The sequence below is a fragment of the Cygnus olor genome, chromosome 14 (genome assembly GCF_009769625.2).
Source record: "Cygnus olor isolate bCygOlo1 chromosome 14, bCygOlo1.pri.v2, whole genome shotgun sequence".
NCBI lineage: Eukaryota > Metazoa > Chordata > Aves > Anseriformes > Anatidae > Cygnus > Cygnus olor.
This window is the reverse complement of record NC_049182.1, coordinates 12,554,523-12,572,778: the sequence shown is the minus strand read 5'-3', so window position 1 is coordinate 12,572,778 and position 18,256 is coordinate 12,554,523. Positions and strand designations below refer to the sequence as shown.

The following is an 18,256-nucleotide window of genomic DNA, read 5'->3' as shown; positions in this document are numbered from 1 at the left end:
AGCCCCTTTGCCCCCCAGTGCCCCTGCCTCCAGCATGCAGCCCTACTGGTCCCCCAGTAGCTGGTCTGGGGGGCACACACCCTTCCCACCCCGCTGCTGGAAGTTAAAGCTCCAGCCCTGTAACTGGTGCTGAGCCCCTGCTGCCCCTGGGGACTGGCACCAGTCCCCCCTTGTGTGCGGCCAGGAGCTGGCAGTGAGCCCCTGCAACATCCCATGGGATGGGCTGTGAATGCATACAGAAGGAGCTGAGAGAGGATTTATTAAGAAAATGGGGCAGACTGCGTTGAGCAGGCACAGGGTTCAGCCAGACAGGCACTGACTGGCCCCTTTTATTCCAATTTCTGCCTCCTCTTTCCCCTATGGGTTTGCAGGGCTCCGTCCATTCCCATGCCCATGCTGGTGGCTGGGGTTGGGATTGGGATTGAGATTGTGGCTGCTCCGGGCAATGGCAAGGCCAGGGGTGCTGGTGGAGGATGGCTGCCAAGTCCAATGCCTTCTTTTTGTTCCTCGGATTGCTCCAGCTGCGTGGGGCAGCGAAGGAAAGAAGGATCAATGAAACAACCAATTCTGGTGCCTGGAAGGAAGGATACCTCGTGTTTTTTCCTGTGATGAAAAGCCGGTTATGCTGAGTCAGTGTCCAGAGAGGAAGGAAAGCAGGAGCCAGCAGCAGGATGCAGCCTGCGGATGCAGCCTTCCGTCGGGCAGGATGAGTACCCTGCTCCGCGCCTGCTGCTGAACACTGCACTCTTTGTCTTACCTGCTGGTGTTCCCTGCTTCTGGTCTGTGCTCCTGCTGCCAGACCTCCTTCTAGCACACGGCCAGCACAGCTCCATCCCCTCCCTGACCCAGGGCAGCCGAGCCACCGGCTGGCACCTGCGTGGGCATCCCACAGCCAGCAGTCCTTAAACAGCTTGGAGCAAACTTTTCCAAAGAACCCACCTTTTATTGCATTTTTAGAGGTTGAAATGTGGAGAGCTGCTAAAATACTGAGGAATAAAACAAAACAAAACAAAAAAGGATGGAGCCTTGGTCTGGACAGGGTGTAATTGAGCAAGGTGGGGGTGATTTGCCTGACTCTGAGCTGGGGGTGAGCCCCACGGCTGGCAGTGGTGTTTTCAGGGGTACATCTGGAGTCCTGATGACAACTGTAGGGCAGAAACCATGCTCCTGGTTGAGGCAAGTATTTTAGGAATGCGGTTCTCTATTTTTGTCTTTTTTATTTCTGAGAACTCGAACAAAAGTGTAAACATGACAAAGGGATGGATTTTGAATGTGGAATATAGCATTCAGAGTTTTCCAGCTGACATAGAGAACAACAAATATGTGGAAAAAAACAACAACATCATTTTGCTTTTAAGAGTAAAGGTGTTTCAAAGTGTATGTGAGCTGTGGCAGAAGGGATTTAAAAGGCTCAGCACAGTTTGGTAGAGGGCGAGAACAGAAGACAAAAGAGCAGCAGGTAGAGGTAAATGCAGGCATCAGATGCAGCTGGGGGTTTGGGACAGTGGAAGTTTTAGCCTGGATGCAAAGCCCTGCTAATAAGGTGTGTGGGGAGCTACAATTGAGGAGTCCCAGGGCTGGAGGGCTGGGGATATCACCAGTGGAATCGCTCCCTTCAGTGGGAGGTAAGTCCTGACAGCAGCAACTTGAGGCTTCGCCTGCAGAGCTTTGACCACAGGTGCTGGGTGAGCCACAGCAAACCCATCTCCTGCAATGTGCAGAGCCTATTAAGAGACAGAGCCTTGGCCCAACCTGAAGGCCTTCTTAATCTAAACAAATAATAAATCATCTAAATAAAGTGCAGCACTTCACATGACAGGCTAAAAGCCATGTGACAAACGGTACTGCCATTCCGTGCTGTAGCCCCGCACTCCATCTCCTCCTCCCCTGTTTTTCTGGGAGGCCTGGTGGGTATTGGCGCTAGGAGCGCTTCCCTCCCTGCTTTGCAAACAGTCACGCTGTGCTCGGCTCTGTTAATGCAGGCGTCTGGCATCAGACTGCCCTTTTCCAGCCACATGAGTTTCAGATTTCCTTGCGAATGCATTTTAAAGGAAAAGAGGGGGGGAGAGGTCACAGGCAGTCGTACGAGCTTTCCCAGAGCTGCTGCATGAAGCGGGGGTCCCAGAACCAGATGCAGCCCTCTGGGGTAGCAGTGCGGTGATTGTGCTGGCCAGATTGAGTGGCCACAGCCTTGGACTCCTCACTCCTGTGGGTGTAGATCTAACCCTGACACTTTGTAATGCATCCACCATTCCCTTCACCTTTTGCCAATTTACCTGTTAAATTGGAGGCTGGAAGCCCGCTGACCAGCACTAGAGGTAAGGAGCTGCAAGCCCAGCCTGGAGGCACACAGGTGCCAAATGCCCCATCCAAATTTCATCAGCAGTTGTGACTTGTCTGAATTCAAAGGCCACGGCTTGCTCCAGAAAGTGAACCTGGCTGTACGTGCCCCGTGCTGTCCCCACAGCGTGGCCTTCCTCACTCTGCTCCCTGCTACCAGAGGCGTTCTTTGCTTGCAACATCTGGACTCAATTAGTCCCTCTCCGTTGATTTCCTGTGTCTCCGGGTTTCCTGAGGCGCATCCCCTCCTCCTGGCCGTTTGCACTCGCGCTCCACAAGCTCTCCTGTCCCTCCCTGCCTCCTGCAGCCAGGAGGGCCCGATCCAGGCCCTGAAGAGAGAAGGCTGCACGCCTGTGCAGGCCTTGGAGCTGAGAGCGGGGCTTGGCTTGTCACGGGCAGAGCAGCCGGCGCGCTGGGTGACCCCTGCCCCAGCAGCGTGCCCGGATCCCTGTGGGTTTTCCGCCCACTGCTTTCTTTGCATGCGAGGCTCGGGCTTCCTGCTCCACCCTGAGGCCAGGGCCTTTCGTAGCCTCTGTGTTTCATATGGAGTGTCACACGGCTCCGGGTTTCTCCTGGGTGCTGGTGGGCTTCGTTCCTGGCCCTCTGCTCCTGCACCAGAAAAGCTGCATGGCCCTGGCTTCTGCCCTTGGGAGCGTTAGAGGAGAAGGGGAGAGCAGCACGTCTGCCGTGGTGCTGCCCTGGGGAGCCCAGGCGCTGCCGCCCTGGGGTGCTTGAAATCTGAAATTGGAGCTTGTTTAAGAGCACAGGGAGATGGAAATGGTTAAAACACGCAAAGGCGCAAGTTAATGATTTCCATCCCCTCGCTGGTGTGTTTCAGCTTTCAGAAGGGGGTCTGGCCGGCAGCTGTGCCAGCAATCACATTTGTAGCTCAAAGAGTATTTTCATCCTGTGTCAGCTTTCATCCGTGGCCCCTTTGGATTCCCCTGACTCCTGCAGATGCCAGGGTTTCCAGGACTCCTGCTGCTGCTGGTCCCAGTGAATGTTTTCCCTCCCATGCCTGGCGGTGGATTTAGATGAAGGGTGGGGGGGGGGTGGGGGGGAGCAGTTAAGAAGGCATTGCTTGCTCCCTGCTTTCCTCCTGCCCTGTCCTTCCCCAGGCAGCAGGGAGGCTTTCTCCCAGGGTCCGAGTGACTCAGCAGCATTTGCAAACAGAACAAAAAGCTGCAGCTTCTGCGCCTCTGCGTGCAAGAGCACAGGGGACTGGCTTATGGTACAGCTCAGGTTTTTATGCAGGGAAGTCAATAAATATCTGTGGCTGCACTCAGCTCCAGATGCAGGAGCCCACACATTTATTGTGGATCCAGGTCTCACATCTAAGGATGCTAAGACCTGGCAACAGACGCATGGGAATGGGTTACTCCTGGAGCTGTGGTCTGAGTTTCCCCTGGAGGGTCAGTGTCTGCTCTTGCCCATGCCACTTCTCCCAAAAGCAGAAGCTCTTTAGCATCTTCTGATTGTTAGGGCCCTCTTTGCCTGGTATCTGGAGAGCCTGTTGTGTGTTCCTGGATTAAACTCAGCACTGCTTTTCTTACCCGCAGCAGGAAGGCATCTGGTGAGCTCTGCCGTCAGGAACATCACTGTGAGTGATTTTACATAGCACCTCACTAACTCCCAGCAACTTTTTCCTGATGCCTTTTCTTATTGCAAGCAGTGGTGGAAGCACAGAGGGGAGGAGAGGATTTAACTTCTGAAATCAGTATGGGGGATGCTTAGAAGTACATTGATGCTCTGAAGGAGGAGAGGAGAAAGTGAAACCCCAAGCTGAGGCAGGGACCCCAACGAGCAGCATCCCAGCATCCTTCCTTCGTTCTGTGTCTGGCTTGGGCTGAGTTCAGCCTGAAGTCCCCCCTGTCCTGTCCTGTCCTGTCCTGTCCTCAGAGACCCTCTGCAGCAGCCTAGACCCTCTGCTCGGGCTCGGCATAAGCCTAGGGAGCCAGAAAGCCCCGGCTGTACCAGATGCCAATGGACTGCTCTCTCTCAGCACCCCCCCCCTCCTTATGAGAGCACCCACGGGTGAATTCAGGCTGCTTTGCTCTGGGAGGAGCAGCTCTGCCAGCTTTACGTGGCAAAGCCACAGCCATCAGTGCTGTCTGTCCCAGGAGACCCCCTGGCCCCAGAGACTTGTGGGGTGCGAGCCTGCGCCCCGGGGCAGCGCGGCAGTCTCCCCTCCAGCACCCCAAGGCCAGGGCTGGCAGATAGTTTTCACGTCCCAGCTTTCCCCCGCAGCACAGCGGCTCCTGGTCCCCCAGCACCGTGGTTTTGGGGTGCTGCGTGCCTCTGCCCCGGCTGGGCGGGTGCTGCGCCGGCAGGTGGCACCCACCGCAGGCAGCCAGGCAGGCGCTCGCAGATGTTTAATGGGATTTTATAGCTCTGGGTTTCATCGGGAGCTGTTGTCCTGGAAACAGGAATCCGCAGAGCGCTCATGCATTCGGCATTAACTGCTTCAGTGCCTCGCTGGCGGCCAGGGACGATGCGCAGGACTGGGGTTTGTGGCCTTTTAAAATCTGCTCTGGTGCTGGATGAGCAGAAGGCTGAGCCTCAGTAGGATGCAGGGGGCTCCGTCACCTGCCCAGGAGCCCTGGACCAGTGCGGGTCTGATGGGTCCCAGCAGGGTGCAGGTGCTATGCCCACGCTTGTCCCAGCACCTCTCCTGCCTGATGGCCCTAAGCTGGCAGCTCCTGTCCTGCTCTGGACCCATCTGCCCGGACAGGAGAGAGCACCGGAGCTTTGCTTCCACCAGGGTGGTGGCAACACATGTGCCACCACCGCACGTGTGTCCCCGCGGGGTGACATCCCTGTTGCTGGGGAAGGAGAGCAGCTGAGGCCCAGCTAATCTCCTTAGTGGCCTGAGCACTGTAAGGGGAGAGAAAGGGAGATTAGAGGGCAGGGGACACATTAGCAGCCGGGGACTCCAATCGGCGAGGACCAAGGAGGCAACGGAGCCAGGCGTGGAGGGAGAGTGCCCAGGGAGATCAGCAGGGGAGCCTGAGGGGGCTCAGTCAGCAGCAAATAACCCAACAGCTGGGATCTCCGAGGGAGAGAAATGCTTTAGAAAACACGCCAAAAATCCTGGCTGAGCCGTGCCCCCCTTCTCCTTGGGGAGGAAGGTGTTGCCAGGCCGTCTGGGTCCTAATCCATCCCCACCCGTCCTTCTCGCCCCCGCTGCACCACGACCATGAAGGCAACAGTCAAAGAGCATGGGGGGGGGGGGAGCAAAGCGGCTGGGGTCTGCCCCACACCTGCCAGACGTGGAGGAGCAGGAGGTGAAGTATTCGCTCTCTCTTTTCCCTGACACAAGGGCAAAAGGCGCTATTTTCTGCCCCAAAACCGGGCGTGAGGCTCTTGTTCAGAAAGTCTGTCAGGGAATCCAGATGCTGGGGCCTGTTCCCTGTTTCTGCCACATGGATTTCATGGGGTCCTGTGTTTTCTCTGCAGATGGCGATGACACCAGCATGGCCGTGTCCCTGGGAGCTGTCACAGCTGGGGAGCAGGACGGGGCAGGGGTTACCTGGCACGGGGCATCTCGGGGCTGGTCCGGGAAGGAGAACCATCGCCTCCCATTATTGCCTGGTGTTTGTTCCTACCAGCTGTCAAGGAAACCATGGCACGGTTCAGATACCCAGCTGGTATTGCTGCAGCTGCTGAGGCATTACATCCTTTTAATCCATTTCCAAAATAGCTTCTCCACTACTCTGTTAGTGCTGGCTTACGCAGCACTCCGTACTGTGTGCTGGCATCTGTCCTGCCCAGCATCATGGACCGTCTGGACACCAGAGTTGTTCCTGCAGGCTGAGCAGGTAGAGTTGGGCCTTTTATGTGTGAAAGTGTAGCCAAGCCACTATCGTATTTCTGCCAGAAATACTCTCAAAGAGGTGGAAAGAGTTGAGGTTGTGTCGAGATGTGTGGAGGTACACCCAGGTGCCAAAAGCTAAGGGAGAAGATAGCAAGAAGGAGCTGGTGCCATGCTAAGGGCAGAAGGGAAAGAGATCAGGGGGCTGGGAAAAGGGAGAGAGCTTGGAAGCAGGTTCAGAAATGGCAGGGCTCGAGGAGAACAGTGTGAAAGAGGTGGTTATGGTCAGCACGGCTTATGCACTACCGAAAGTATGGGAGATTCTGGGTACAGGGCGTGTGGTGCACTCAGTGGGAAAGAAAGTAGAGAGGAACAGGACCCAGGAAAGCAGAAATGAGGACACACACGTGGTGCCGGATCTGTGCCACGGCAGCAGCTGCAAGCTGGTGGCCAGACAGAAGAGTGGGGGAGGGAGATCTCTAAGCCAAGCCTTTGGAAAATGAAAACCCGAATAGAGATGTAGGAGAGAAAGCTACAACTCTCCTGTCTCACATCCAGGAGGAGCATTGAGAGAAACCTGCAATTCTGTTTCAGCAGCCCACAGTAGCAGCAGGATGCTTGCTCTTCTTTTACTTGCAACAAGGGGCAAGGATTTACAGTTACAGGGTGCGCTGCAAGGTGGCAAGAAGGACAGGGACTGACGTTTCCCCTCCGGGGGTGGGGGTCCCTTTGCACACCTGCACAAACAAGGGGCTGTTGCTCACTGCCTCCCATGTGCCAGGCACCATACTGCTGGAGAAGCCACGGGCACAGGGCAGCTCATGGCTCAGGCAGTCGTTGTGCTCCTGGGCAGGACAAGGATGGAAGGGGTAGGGGCATTGGTGGGACCTGCAGCTGTAAGAGAAGCCTCCAGGCTCCCTCAGAGCTGTGACACCAGGCTCCTCTGCTGCACTAACCAGGCTGCCGGGGCAGCAGAGCTCCCTTTGCACCTTGCCCATGGGGTAGAGGTCAGATAAGTCCCAGGCACTCTGTTTTACCAAGGGCTGTCCTTCAGCCCGGTGGGGTTTTTCCCCTTTTTGGTTCTTTTTAAGGTGCTTTAAGGGCAAGTGCTCCAGGCTGCAGTACCCACATGGTCCCAAGCCAGCTTTGGCATTGCCACGGGGTACAACGGAGAGCGTGTGTTTTGGGAGGCTGCTGCTGGACCCCACGCTCTCCTGTGGACTGGGCAGTGGGCAGGCGCTGCCCTTCGCAGCCCTTTCCCCACAACCCACTGTCCGATGCCCTGTGGTTCCCAGGAGCTCTCCCAGCGGGTCACATCGTGCTGATGTGACCATCTCTCCATCGCTGCACTGCCAAGCACCAGCAGTTCTCCTCCCCCACCACGTTCACCTGTCTGGTGGTGGCTGCAAGGCGCGAGACTTGTCAGCGCCGATCTGACTCCTGCCCGCCCAGGCAGCTGCGTCTGCTCAGCCACCAGCAGCTTCATGTAAGCCCGTAAAGGAATGGGAAACGCTGGCGGGCCTCTGCTCAGTGGCTTAAAGGGCTCATTGTGGGGTAGAGAGGTCAGCAAAAGGCGCTCGCTGGAGCCAGCTCATCGCCTGCAGACCACGGCGGGTGTGCACACAATAGCTCAGTGTCCTCCGGTCCAGCGCTGCAATTGTCCCGCAGTCAGGATTTCAGCCCGGTGATTCGGGGCTGGTTTTTGGTTGCAGTGACTCAACCCGGCTCCTTTCCTGTCACCTCGACATCACGCACGGGCCATCTGCTCCCCATTGCGCAGCAAAGTGAACACAGCAAATCAATGGCAGATCCATCCCGCCCGCCCCGAGCTGTGGCCCAGCAGGAAGGAGAGCAAGGGCTTGGCTGGGCTGCATGCAGGGGCCTCTTCTTCCTCAGAGGGGATGAAGCAGCGGTGCATGAAGCAGACAGGTGCCCCACGTTGCCTGATCAGTGCCGTTTGCCCCGCACCGAGCCGGGGGCAGGCAGGGTACTGCCTTCCCCTGGAGGTGCGGTTGAGCCACGGCAAAGTGTTGTGTGCCCTGCGGTCAGGGCAGCCCTTTCCAAGTCCTCCTGAGATGTTTTGCGAGTCCCCTGCAGAGACACTGTAATCTTGAATCAGGTCAGCAGAGAAGGCCCAAAACCGCAGCTTTGAGCTTGGCTTTCCAGCCTCCCGATCCTTCAGCCCAGCCATAAATACTCAAGCAGCATTAATATTCAGTTTTCCTCTTGTCATACTGATGAACAGGCTTGAGGAGCCAGCTGATGAATCCCACCTGGATTTCCAAAGGGATCTCTCACCGGTCTCCTAAAGAAGCTCCCATGGGATGAGGGGAGAGGTCATTCATAGCTGTTAGCCCGCTATTTATCAGGCTAAAAGGCAGGGAATTAAATTCTTTGGGAAGACAGTGAATAGTAAGAATATTTCTAGTGTTTGAGTAGGAAAAAAAGGACTTCACACAGATGCTCCGTGGCTTATACAGTATCAAAGGGGTTGTCTTGCTGCCTTTTCACCCTTTGATGGACGGTGATGCTCCGAGCTGACCATTGCCACTTGGAGCCTTTATGGGGTGACAATGTCAGCTGAGTGACCTGTGCTGGCTAAACCTCAAAAGCTCCATCTGAGATCTAGAAATCCCTGGGAAAGGAAGGAGAGGAAGGAAAAACAATCAGAGCATGGCACAGCAGTGGCTTTTTTTGGTTTTAAATGTGTCGTGTGACTGCATCTTGGATGCTGCCTGCAGTGCTGCTTCCCCTGCCTGAGGGGGGACGTAATGAGCTTGAAACGATGCAGAGAGATGCAACAAGAATGGCTGGGGAGACCTGGGGCTGCTTCACCCAGCAGAGGGACATGAAGGACCTGCATGAAATCATTCACTGGAGGTGTTTGTGCGTCTGCCACAGACCCTTTGAGGCGTGAATGAAACTGGGAGGAGCAGGCTTAAATGCAAAGCTGTAATTTCACAGCACTCCTCCTTACAGGATGCTTGGGGGTGCTTATGGGTTATGTGGCTTAAAAAAGCAACAGAGTACATTTATGGAAGAAAAGGGTGGGAGGATGTGAGAAAACTCACTGGTGGAGAAGGATGAGAGTGTCGGAGGGGGCGAGGGAGGATTTGGGACCTGCTAGGACAGGATGTGGGAGGGCTCGCAGGCGTTGGGCTGGGGAGGGGAGACTGTCGGGGGGGGGGGGGAAGCTGTGCGAAGGAAGCAGAGGGAAGATGGAGACAAGAGGCCCATTGAATACAGGCTCCTGCCTTCTTTCTGATCTCATGCTGTGCTGTGGTCCAGCCGGCAGCTGCTGGGACATCTCTCACCCTACAGTCCTCTGCCATAGCCCCGAGGGGATCGGCACACAAAGCCCAGCAGCTGTGAATGCTCCCTGTGTTGTCTGCCCAGACCATGCGCTTGGTCCCCACTCAAGATGGGAGGGCAGCGGCCGGGCAGCCCAGCAGCAGCAGCACCCCTCTAGGACAGCATCTGCACAGGGTGGGCTACAGCTGGCACCCACATCCAGTACACAAAGGTGCCCACGCTGTGCAGAGGACGTCTTGCTGGCAGATGTGGAAGGGAGGTGGCAAATGTCAGGGCTCAGAGGCTGTCGGTCTGCCTGGTGAGCCTCTGCTGGTCTGGCTCCTGTCCCTCTGGCATGGAGGAGGCTGCGCCAGCCCCAGAGCTGCTGCCCCATCTCTGTGTCCCCTGCAGCGAGGGGAGCTCCAGGGCACGCAGCAGGAGGTGCTGGGCTCGTAATAGCTAATTGGCAGTCTCTGAAAGGCCTCTAAATCCTGTACAGAAGCCTATTGCCTGCCCCCCCCCCCCCCCCCCGCCCAGCCCCCGCACGGTTTTTCATTGCTCCCCTCGGTATTTCAGAAGTCTGCTCCAGAAAGCTGCGTGACAAATTGCTCACAAAAGACTTTCAGCCCTGAAAGAGTTAATTCCTCATTTCTGTGCAGCAATTCAGCTGCTGCTTTATAATCCTCAGCCCCCGTCCCTTATGCCATCCCCTCCCAAATGCAGGGCTACCTCTTCCTTGCGTGGTGTGTGCCCATGGGTGCTCCGAGGGGCACAGCATCTCCTCTAATTCAGGCCTGCTGTGACCTTGGTGTTTGTTCTAAGCTCTAGCCTACCTTGTCCACATCCTCCTCCAGGGAACTGCTCTGCACACCATAACCCATACGTGGGGAGACATTCCCAGACTTCCTTTTTTTTTTTTTTTTGCTTTTTCCTTTCCTCAATCCCACCCTACCAGCCCTGGCAGCCCCAAGCAGGACTTTGACAGATCTTCCCGGACATTTGCTGCCTTTTGCAGCCCTGGCCCTGTGGAGGGAATTTCTTGTTCCCCAGTGTCCTGAGACCGAGCACCGACCCCATCCAGCTGGCCCAGGGGAAGGTGGGCTCCACCAGAGCTGGCCTGCAGGGGGTTCTCTCCACTTTTTCTAACAATTTCTCTTCTTGCAGCAAAATGAAGACTTTTGCTGGCTTCTGAGCAGCTGAAAGATGTGGCCTTGTTTTCAGAACCAAGAGAGGTCTGCAATGGCAGTGAGAAAACAAGAGACGAAGGCATCCTTGAGGAGACCACGGAGATCGTCAGCTGCTCAAGCAGGACATTGTGCCTGGGAAAAGGCAGAAGCCAGTTGGACTGCCAGAGTAAGTAAAGCAGAGCTTCACTCTGGGATCTGTGCTTGGCTAGGAAGTGTAATTTATTGTTCTACTTGCTCTTGGGGCAAGTTTTTGTGTTCCAGCTCCCATGGCCAACCTTCAGTGTGCCCCTGAAAAGGACTGAAGGGCCAAAAGCTGTATCCAAGGGCAGGGACATCATTGTCTGCAGCCCTCCTGTTCTTGGAGTGAGCAAATAGGGCAGTGGGTAGAGACTCAGCCCAGCACCCCCAGCTCTTTTTGGGGTGCGGAGCAGGGGTGTTGGAAGCTGCCTCAACCCTGACCTGTTCGGGTACTTCAGGATGTGCTGCTGAGCCGGGCCAGCCCCAGCTCTGCTGCTGCAGGTGGCTCCTCCAGCAGTGCTGGTGGCCCCTGCCCTCTTCCGTCCTTGCCTCCCTGTGGGGAGAAACCCACGGGTCAGTTAATCTAGGCTTGCTCTCCTCCAAATGCTGGAGCTTTGCTGCACCAGCACCTTCTGGTGTACCTCATTCCCCTCGTGCAGGGAAGGAAGCTGGGGCTGGAGCACCGTGCTGTGCTCAGCTGCGTGGGCAGCAGGGGGCTGCCTGTCCAGACCCTCAGCCCCACGGCTGGAGAAGCCGCCCTGCAGGGGCTCTCCATCCCAGCACAGTGGCCGGGCTCTGCTCTGCTTATATCCCCCTCATCAGCACCTGCTGTGCACTGCACACCCGGTGCAGCTCCGCAGCTCCCAGGCGCTGCGTTTTGTTGTTGCTTTAACTCAGCATATTTGTAGCGGTGAGGTAATGGAGCCATCCATAACAGCCTGGCTGCTGTCACACCCAAGAGCAGAAATATTCCATCCTGCGTGGACGGGGCTTGGCAGGCATGTGCGGCGTGGGGTCAGGCACTGGGCAAGCGCTGCGCGGTGACTCAGGCTGCCCACGGGGCACTTTCCACACCAGGCTGTGGGTCCTCAAAGCTTGTCCCCTCACGGTGCTTCTGGCTCAGGTCACACCGAGCCTCACAGTTTTTTCATTTGACTCTAATTTTAGTACACTTAGTAAAGGAAAACTCTGTTTTTGGGTTGTTCTGGGTCTTCCTGGGGCTTATTAGCCCATTATGGGCTGCAAATGCTAATAAAGATTCGGGACAGCACGGGCAAGCACGTGTCCCTGAGCCAGGTCAGCCTGTGCAGCAGCATGTGCGCTTAGTTGGGCACTTTGTGCAGGGCCTGACGTCTGCTCGCTGCTTCACTTCATGTCCATTAGCTCTGTCCCTGTCCAGGTCCCGGCTCTGGCGCACAAACCCAGCGGTGCGTGAACCAGAGACAATAACAGCTGGGGAGCTGGTGCGCTGCGGATGGGCCCTTGGGAAGAGAGAGACGTGCCTGCACGCAAGAGGTTTTCACATGCTGATTGCAGAGGGACATGCTGATTGCAGGGGGGGGGGGAGGAAGGGCTCCTGCTCACCCCCCAGCAGCGGAGGGGAAGCAGGGTGCTGACCAGAGGTTGTGGCACTGCCACGCTCAGGGCTGGGTGCTCCGCGAGCCTGCTAGAAGCAAGGCTTGGACCCTTCCCTTGCCAGCCACTGCCCCTGGGGAGGGATGAGGGGGTCAAAGATTGCCGGTAGGGCAGCTCAGGCATTGTGCTCTGTTTTCTCGGTGTTTGGGGCATTGCAGGGCTGCCAGACGTGTCACCCTAGGGTCAGGGCGGCAGCGGGCGCTGCCGGGCTGGTGACTGCGTGGGCGGGGAGGAGTTGCCCTTGTACAGCTAAATGCCAGTGGCTGCATTCGGCAGCTCCAGGAAGTTGCAGAATGAGAGATAAATCAGGGTATGTGAGCTGGAGTCTTGCCCAAAGGCTTTCATTTAATTGTAATGGTTCCCTCTATATAAAGTCATTTTTTTGTGGCTTTGCAGGTGTGGACAAGCGATGCTGTGGCAGCATCGTGATACTATCAGGGTTTGCAAGTGCAGCATATGGAGAAATAAACATTACTTTTGGTACAAAATAAACGTGATCTTGAGTGTCTTTGCCTCCATATCATAACTTTCATGTAGAGACCAGCCTGGAGCCTCGTGGCACTGAGTCACGGGGCCTCACCCAGGCTGGAGCTGTCCCTGTGGGTGGGCTGCTGGGCACTGCTGCTGGCGGCGGGCTGGGTGCTTCCACCCTCCCATTCCCTGCGCCAAAGAATTCCTTGACATCCACCCATCCCCTGGGGATAAACTGGTAGGCATGGCCCTGGCCACGCAGCTCGAGCCTTTCTTGTCCCCAAAGGTGTCCGTGTACCAGCATGGCTCTGTCTGGGCAGGATTTGGGTGAGCCTAGAGGCTGCCAGAAATCGGGCAAGCTGCAGCTCCCTGCTGGCTGCACGACTGTCGTGGCCAGATGGCCGCTATAGCTGGGCAAATGCTTTGCCACGTGCTGGTGTCCCTGGCTTCTTGTCACGGGAGCCGTTTGTCCTTGGGAGCAGTTCTGTACGTGGGGCAAGGGGACAATGGTGCAGGGCTCCATCACGTGTGGCCACCCATCGTGGGGCCAAGCACATCTTTCGGCAGCTGCTGATGTCCCAATGGCATCCAATGGTGGATGGAGGAGGAGGAGAAGCTGCAGGGAGGTCAGGGCATCGGGAGCCAAATGAGCTGGGATGAAGGGATCCCAAAGCCACCTCCGTGTCCCAGGTGGGGACATATACAGGGGGTTGTTGGAGGAGCCTTGAGCAGCTTGAGCGTGGCAGCTCCGGGCTCCTCTCTGGGTGCAAAGTGATGAAACAATCTCCTGAAGCAGAACAGAGATGGCAGGGGGTGAGAATGTGCTGGGGGGCCATCACCAAGGGGGTCCTTGGTGCTTCCTGAGGATGCTCCAGCCTTTCCTGCTGCAGCACACTGCCACCAGCATCTCCCCAACGCTGTCCTCCTCACCTCCCCTGTTCCCTGCTTGGGGGCACGCAGCCACCAGCTGCCCCTGCCTCGTCCCCAGCCCCCTTCCTGCTCGAGGTGTCCCCGCTGCTGCAGCGGGAGGGACGAGCCAGGGCGCTGCTCCCCACAGGCACAGACACAGGGGACAGACAGGATAATTTTTAAAATGAGGGCAGAGACCTCGTCACTGCCCCAGTTTGACTCAACTCTCCCTAGGTGGTTTCTTTTTTTGATTAGCTAGGCAAGGACAAGTTACTATTTGGGGAGCGTGATGCCCCAAAACGGGGTACTGGTGGGGGGGCAGCACGTCCTGGGGGGCTGCTGGGCCCATCCTCCACTTTCCATCCTCCAACTTCCATTCCGTTTCCCCTCTTTCCATCCTCCAACAACACAGGGCAGCCCGCAGCATTGGCTAGAGCAGCCGCCTCCAAACCTTTTTGATCTCACTTCCCTCCTAGTTAAAACATTTTGATCCCCCCCACCCCCTGTATATTTTTTATTTATGTACTTGTACTGCGACGCATTTTGTGTACATTGCAAAGCCCAAGCTAAGCCAGCTCGTGTCCCCAAGGAGGGGACAGGGACCCCCTGCGTGCCCCAAGCCCTGGCATCCCCCGCACGGCGCTCACAGCGTTTAAGTAATGAGAAGGCGAATCCGTTCTGCCTCCCAACACTGGGCTTAAGCTCTAAAAAAAAATTAAAATAAATAAAGCGTCAGGAAGCGGATTTATGGAGCAGGAAGAGATGCGGAGGATCAGTAAATGCCTCTCGAACCCCCCGGGTATGCGAGGCTGTAAAAGGAGCCGGCTCCGTTATTCGGGGGATGGGAAATAAACTGCCGGGGCGTGCTGGAGCCCGTGGGAAGGGGCTGCAGCCGGCCAGAGGCCAATGCCCGAAACCGCTTTTTTTTTCCTTTTTTTTTCCTCCCCTCAGCTTTTATTCTGTATCTTTTGCAGGGCGAGGTCCCGGCTGCGGGCGCTGCCCGGTGGGACTCCTCGTCCGCCCTTTTCTCCCCTCCCCTCCCCTCCTGCAGCAGTGAGCCCCGCTGGCCCATTCCCACCCCCCCGGCAATTAACCCTGAGCGCCTTTCCTTCATCAGCGCTAATTAGCCGGGGCCAGTCGGGTCCAACTTGCGTCTCAGCGCTTTTGTCCTTCCCGTCCTCCCGTCGCCCGTAGGAAATTTCCGTGCAGCAGAAAAGAGAAATAAATGGGAACTAACGGAGCGTCCTCACTCCGGGGGGGCTCTGGGGGCGGGTGCAGGCGGATTTGGGTGGGGGTGGTCTCGGTGTGGGGTAACAGGATTTCGGGGGGGGGGATCGCTGTGGGGCGCCGGGGGGCTTGGGGTCTTGTGTGCTGCAGGGAGGTGCTGGGGGGGGGGGGGGGGCTGTGTGCGAGGGCAGAGTCCGGTGGTGGTGCAGCGGGGCTGCCCACGGCTCCCCCCCAAAAAAAAAGCTTCCTCTCCCTCTTCCCGTGCTGTGCGGCCGCGCTCCTGCGGGGGCGCCCGCGGCACGGCGGGGATGGAGGGGGGGGACGAGGGGGGGGGGGCTGTGCCTGGAGCCTCCCGCGTGCTGCTCAAGAATGGGGGGGGACGGTCACAGCCCCCGCGGACGCAGGAAGGGGGGGGGGGGGGGGTAGGTGCCTGCCGGGGCTGTTCTGTCCCCCCCACCCCCGATCTGGCAGCAGCCGCCTATTTGTCCCTCAGCGGTTGCGACACCCCGAGCCACGGGGTGCTGCCCCCCCGCAGGGCCCAGCCCCTGACCCCCCCCCCCCCCCCCCATTCCGCCTCCCCCCATCGCAGGCGGGGAGCCCGGGCCGGGGAGTGACCCCCCCCCCCGCGGTGCTGGGGAAGGGGCTGCTGCAGTGGACCCCGGGGGCTGCTCCATGGGGAGCATTCCATGCCACCAGAGGTGGAGGGGACCCGAGGACTGGGGGGACCGGAGAGCATCCCCGGACCACGCTTGGCCACCTCTGGCCAGCAGCCCCGGCACCTGGTCCTGTCCCCCCTGTCCCTTCCCACAGTAATGACCACCATCCAGAAGAAACCATTTTATTATTTTTTTTTCCCAAAGAAAAAAAGCAATATAAATATTAGAGTATAAAACTTGCGTGTAACACATTGACGTTGGTCTATATGGGTATAAGAAGGATATAAGCATATATATAATATATAAGTATAATTCAATATTAGACACATTGAGGGGGCAAACGTGTTTCATCTCACGTACACTCGGAGCACAGACCACATGGAAAGAAGATACAGAGAAATCGAAAATACTGGTGTCCACAAGTTAGTTACCGAGATAAAAATAACACGCCACTAAATACACGACACTCACTACACTACCTTCAGCTTGCAGATTAAAAAGAAATATAAAGACTACGATTCATCTACAGCGTTTCTAGAGCGGACGTGGCAGCTACGTGGGCCTGTGGAAGCGGCACTAGGGGTGGGGGCTGCTCCCTGCAGCCGTGGAGGTGGACGGGGCGCCGTGAGCATCCTGTGCGGGGCTGGACCTGCTCGGGTGAGTTATGTGTTAGTGATTAAAAAGAGAAAAAGGAACCCGCAGGAAACTGAGCAGACCCCGAGGTGGCTACTGCCTCCCCACCTCTGGGTACCAAAAGCCCCTCTCTGCCCACACGGGCGCCCATGACTGCTCTGAAACGGGAAGCTTGGGGTGCCCCGAGCAGTGGGTGGCACGGGCAGTGCTGCTGAGGCCACCGGGACCCTCCTCCGGGATGGGTTTGCTTGGAAGGTGCGCAGTGTGGAGAAATCCTATTCCTCATCCTCCTGCTCCCTCTGCGGGGTGGCAATCCCAAAGCCAGCGCCACCTCCGCCCTCCTGGTGCCAGCTGCACCCCCCTTTGCAGGGACACCACGCACTCACCCCCAGCTTGCTGGTCCCTGGCCTGGGTTGTGTCCCCAGGTGCCACTGCGCCAACTGTCACTTACTCAGTACCCAACACCCCCGCCCCAGTACAAAACGGTGACCCCCCCAGCCCCAGACAGACACGGCGCCTCCACCGGTGCCTTCACCCCGAGCTGCGTGGGCATGCGAGGACACCCCGGGGTCTGTGGAGCACAGTGTGCTGCTGCAGGCGTGACGCCAGTGACGGGCATGCAGGAGCGACGGGGGGAGACGTGGGCAGGCCCCCGGCCCCCCCTCATGGGTGGAAGGAGCCTGCCGCGGGGGGGGCTGTGACTCCCTTAGCTTTAATTCCAAAAGGACATTTACTGTACATATAAATATTTACTGCAAAAGAGGGATGAGATGTGTCTGCTCTTCAGAGACCCCCAGAACCGCCGGGGCAGCTGTGCGCACCTCAGGAGCCCCGCGCTGAATTCCCTCCTGCTCAGACACCAGGAGTTTTTATCTCATTTTTCAGGCCATCGCTGGTTGCACTTAAAAAAAAAATAAATGTTTAGGATGCAGCTCTGCATTGTTCCCTTTGATTCATGCAATATAAACACTTGGTTTTTTTCTTTTTTTTGGGGGGGATGGGTAACAGGTAAACAGGAACCGAAGCACTCCTTACCAACAAATCCACTGCTATGACTAGCTCAGGGTGAATTTCGCTACAGGAAAGTTAAAGAGCAAAAAATCTGGAGCATGGGTTCTAGGCTAGGAAGTTGCTTTTTCTTTCCAAAAATGATCAAAGGTCTATAAATTAAAAGATCGCTGTTAAAATTATTTACACTGGACAAAGCCGAGCACAAGCCTTGTGCCTTTCTCGGACAATCTGGGAGCAAATCAAGTCCGAAGACATGGCAGAAGCCCTTCCACCTTGCATATTCTAATACCCGAGGGGTCGTATAAAACGTTGGCTAGTATTAACAGGGCACTTGTTTGCGTTAGCTTTCATTTTCCGGATTGGTTTTCATCATGAGATCTAACAGCAGAGACACCCTGCTCCTAGCTCTGATGATGATGATACATTCGCAGCGCTTCCTAACTTTCGCATCACCAAAAAAAAATCATTAAAAAATAAAATAAAATCCACATTCGTCCTCCTGTGTTTTGGGGGAGTGCTGGAGCGCGCTGCCCTGACGCTCTGAGGTCTCCTCTCTACTTCTTCTCCTTCTCCTTCTTCCCGGATTTCTTCTTGTTGCCACCTGAGGACCCGGCGCCCTTGGCATCGCGCTTGCCGGCGGCATTGGTGAGGGTGGCGGTGCTGCCCGGGATGTAGACGTTCTGCCGGTAATCGGGGACGTGCTGCAGGGTGAACTGGGGGCCGTAGCGGGCGCTCAGACCCATGGTGCCCGTGCCCCCCCCGAGCGTCGAGTTGCCGTCAGCAGCCTCTGCGGGGGCAGAGAAAAGGGCAGGGCGTTAGCGCGGGTGGTCAGCCTGCTCCCCAAACCTGCCTTCACCGTTATCGCACGGGGGAGATGCCGCCGAGCATCCTCCTCCTCCCTCCTGGCATCTCCCAGGAGGAAGGCCAGGCTGAGCCCTTGGGGTTTTGGGATGGGGGATGCCAGGGCAGGACACAACCTCTCCTGCTCTGCCCCGATCCCCGGAGACCAACGCCCCCCCCCCCCCCCGGCAGCCCAATGTATACACCGAGCAGCCCCAACCATTAGC

The 18,256-nt window shown here is 57.0% G+C and overlaps 1 protein-coding gene and 1 long non-coding RNA gene across 15 annotated transcripts in view; one reads left to right on the top strand and one right to left on the bottom strand.

Annotated features, from left to right (window-relative positions):
• The first annotated feature begins 10,100 nt into the window (after window positions 1-10,100).
• On the top strand, window positions 10,101-12,769 carry LOC121077767. Its single transcript, XR_005824303.1, has 3 exons — window positions 10,101-10,538; window positions 10,607-10,795; window positions 12,679-12,769. It is a non-coding gene; the product is annotated as an uncharacterized LOC121077767 (long non-coding RNA).
• Window positions 12,770-15,713: 2,944 nt separating this feature from the next.
• LOC121077682 (protocadherin gamma-C5-like) overlaps window positions 15,714-18,256 on the bottom strand; it is a 177,780-nt gene continuing 175,237 nt past the window's right edge. For all 14 annotated transcript variants that reach the window (XM_040573090.1, XM_040573088.1, XM_040573081.1 and 11 more), the window contains one exon: window positions 15,714-17,976. In XM_040573090.1, the coding sequence (XP_040429024.1) occupies window positions 17,744-17,976 (233 nt within the window). In that variant the 3' untranslated portion in view covers window positions 15,714-17,743. The remainder of the gene's footprint in view (window positions 17,977-18,256) is intronic.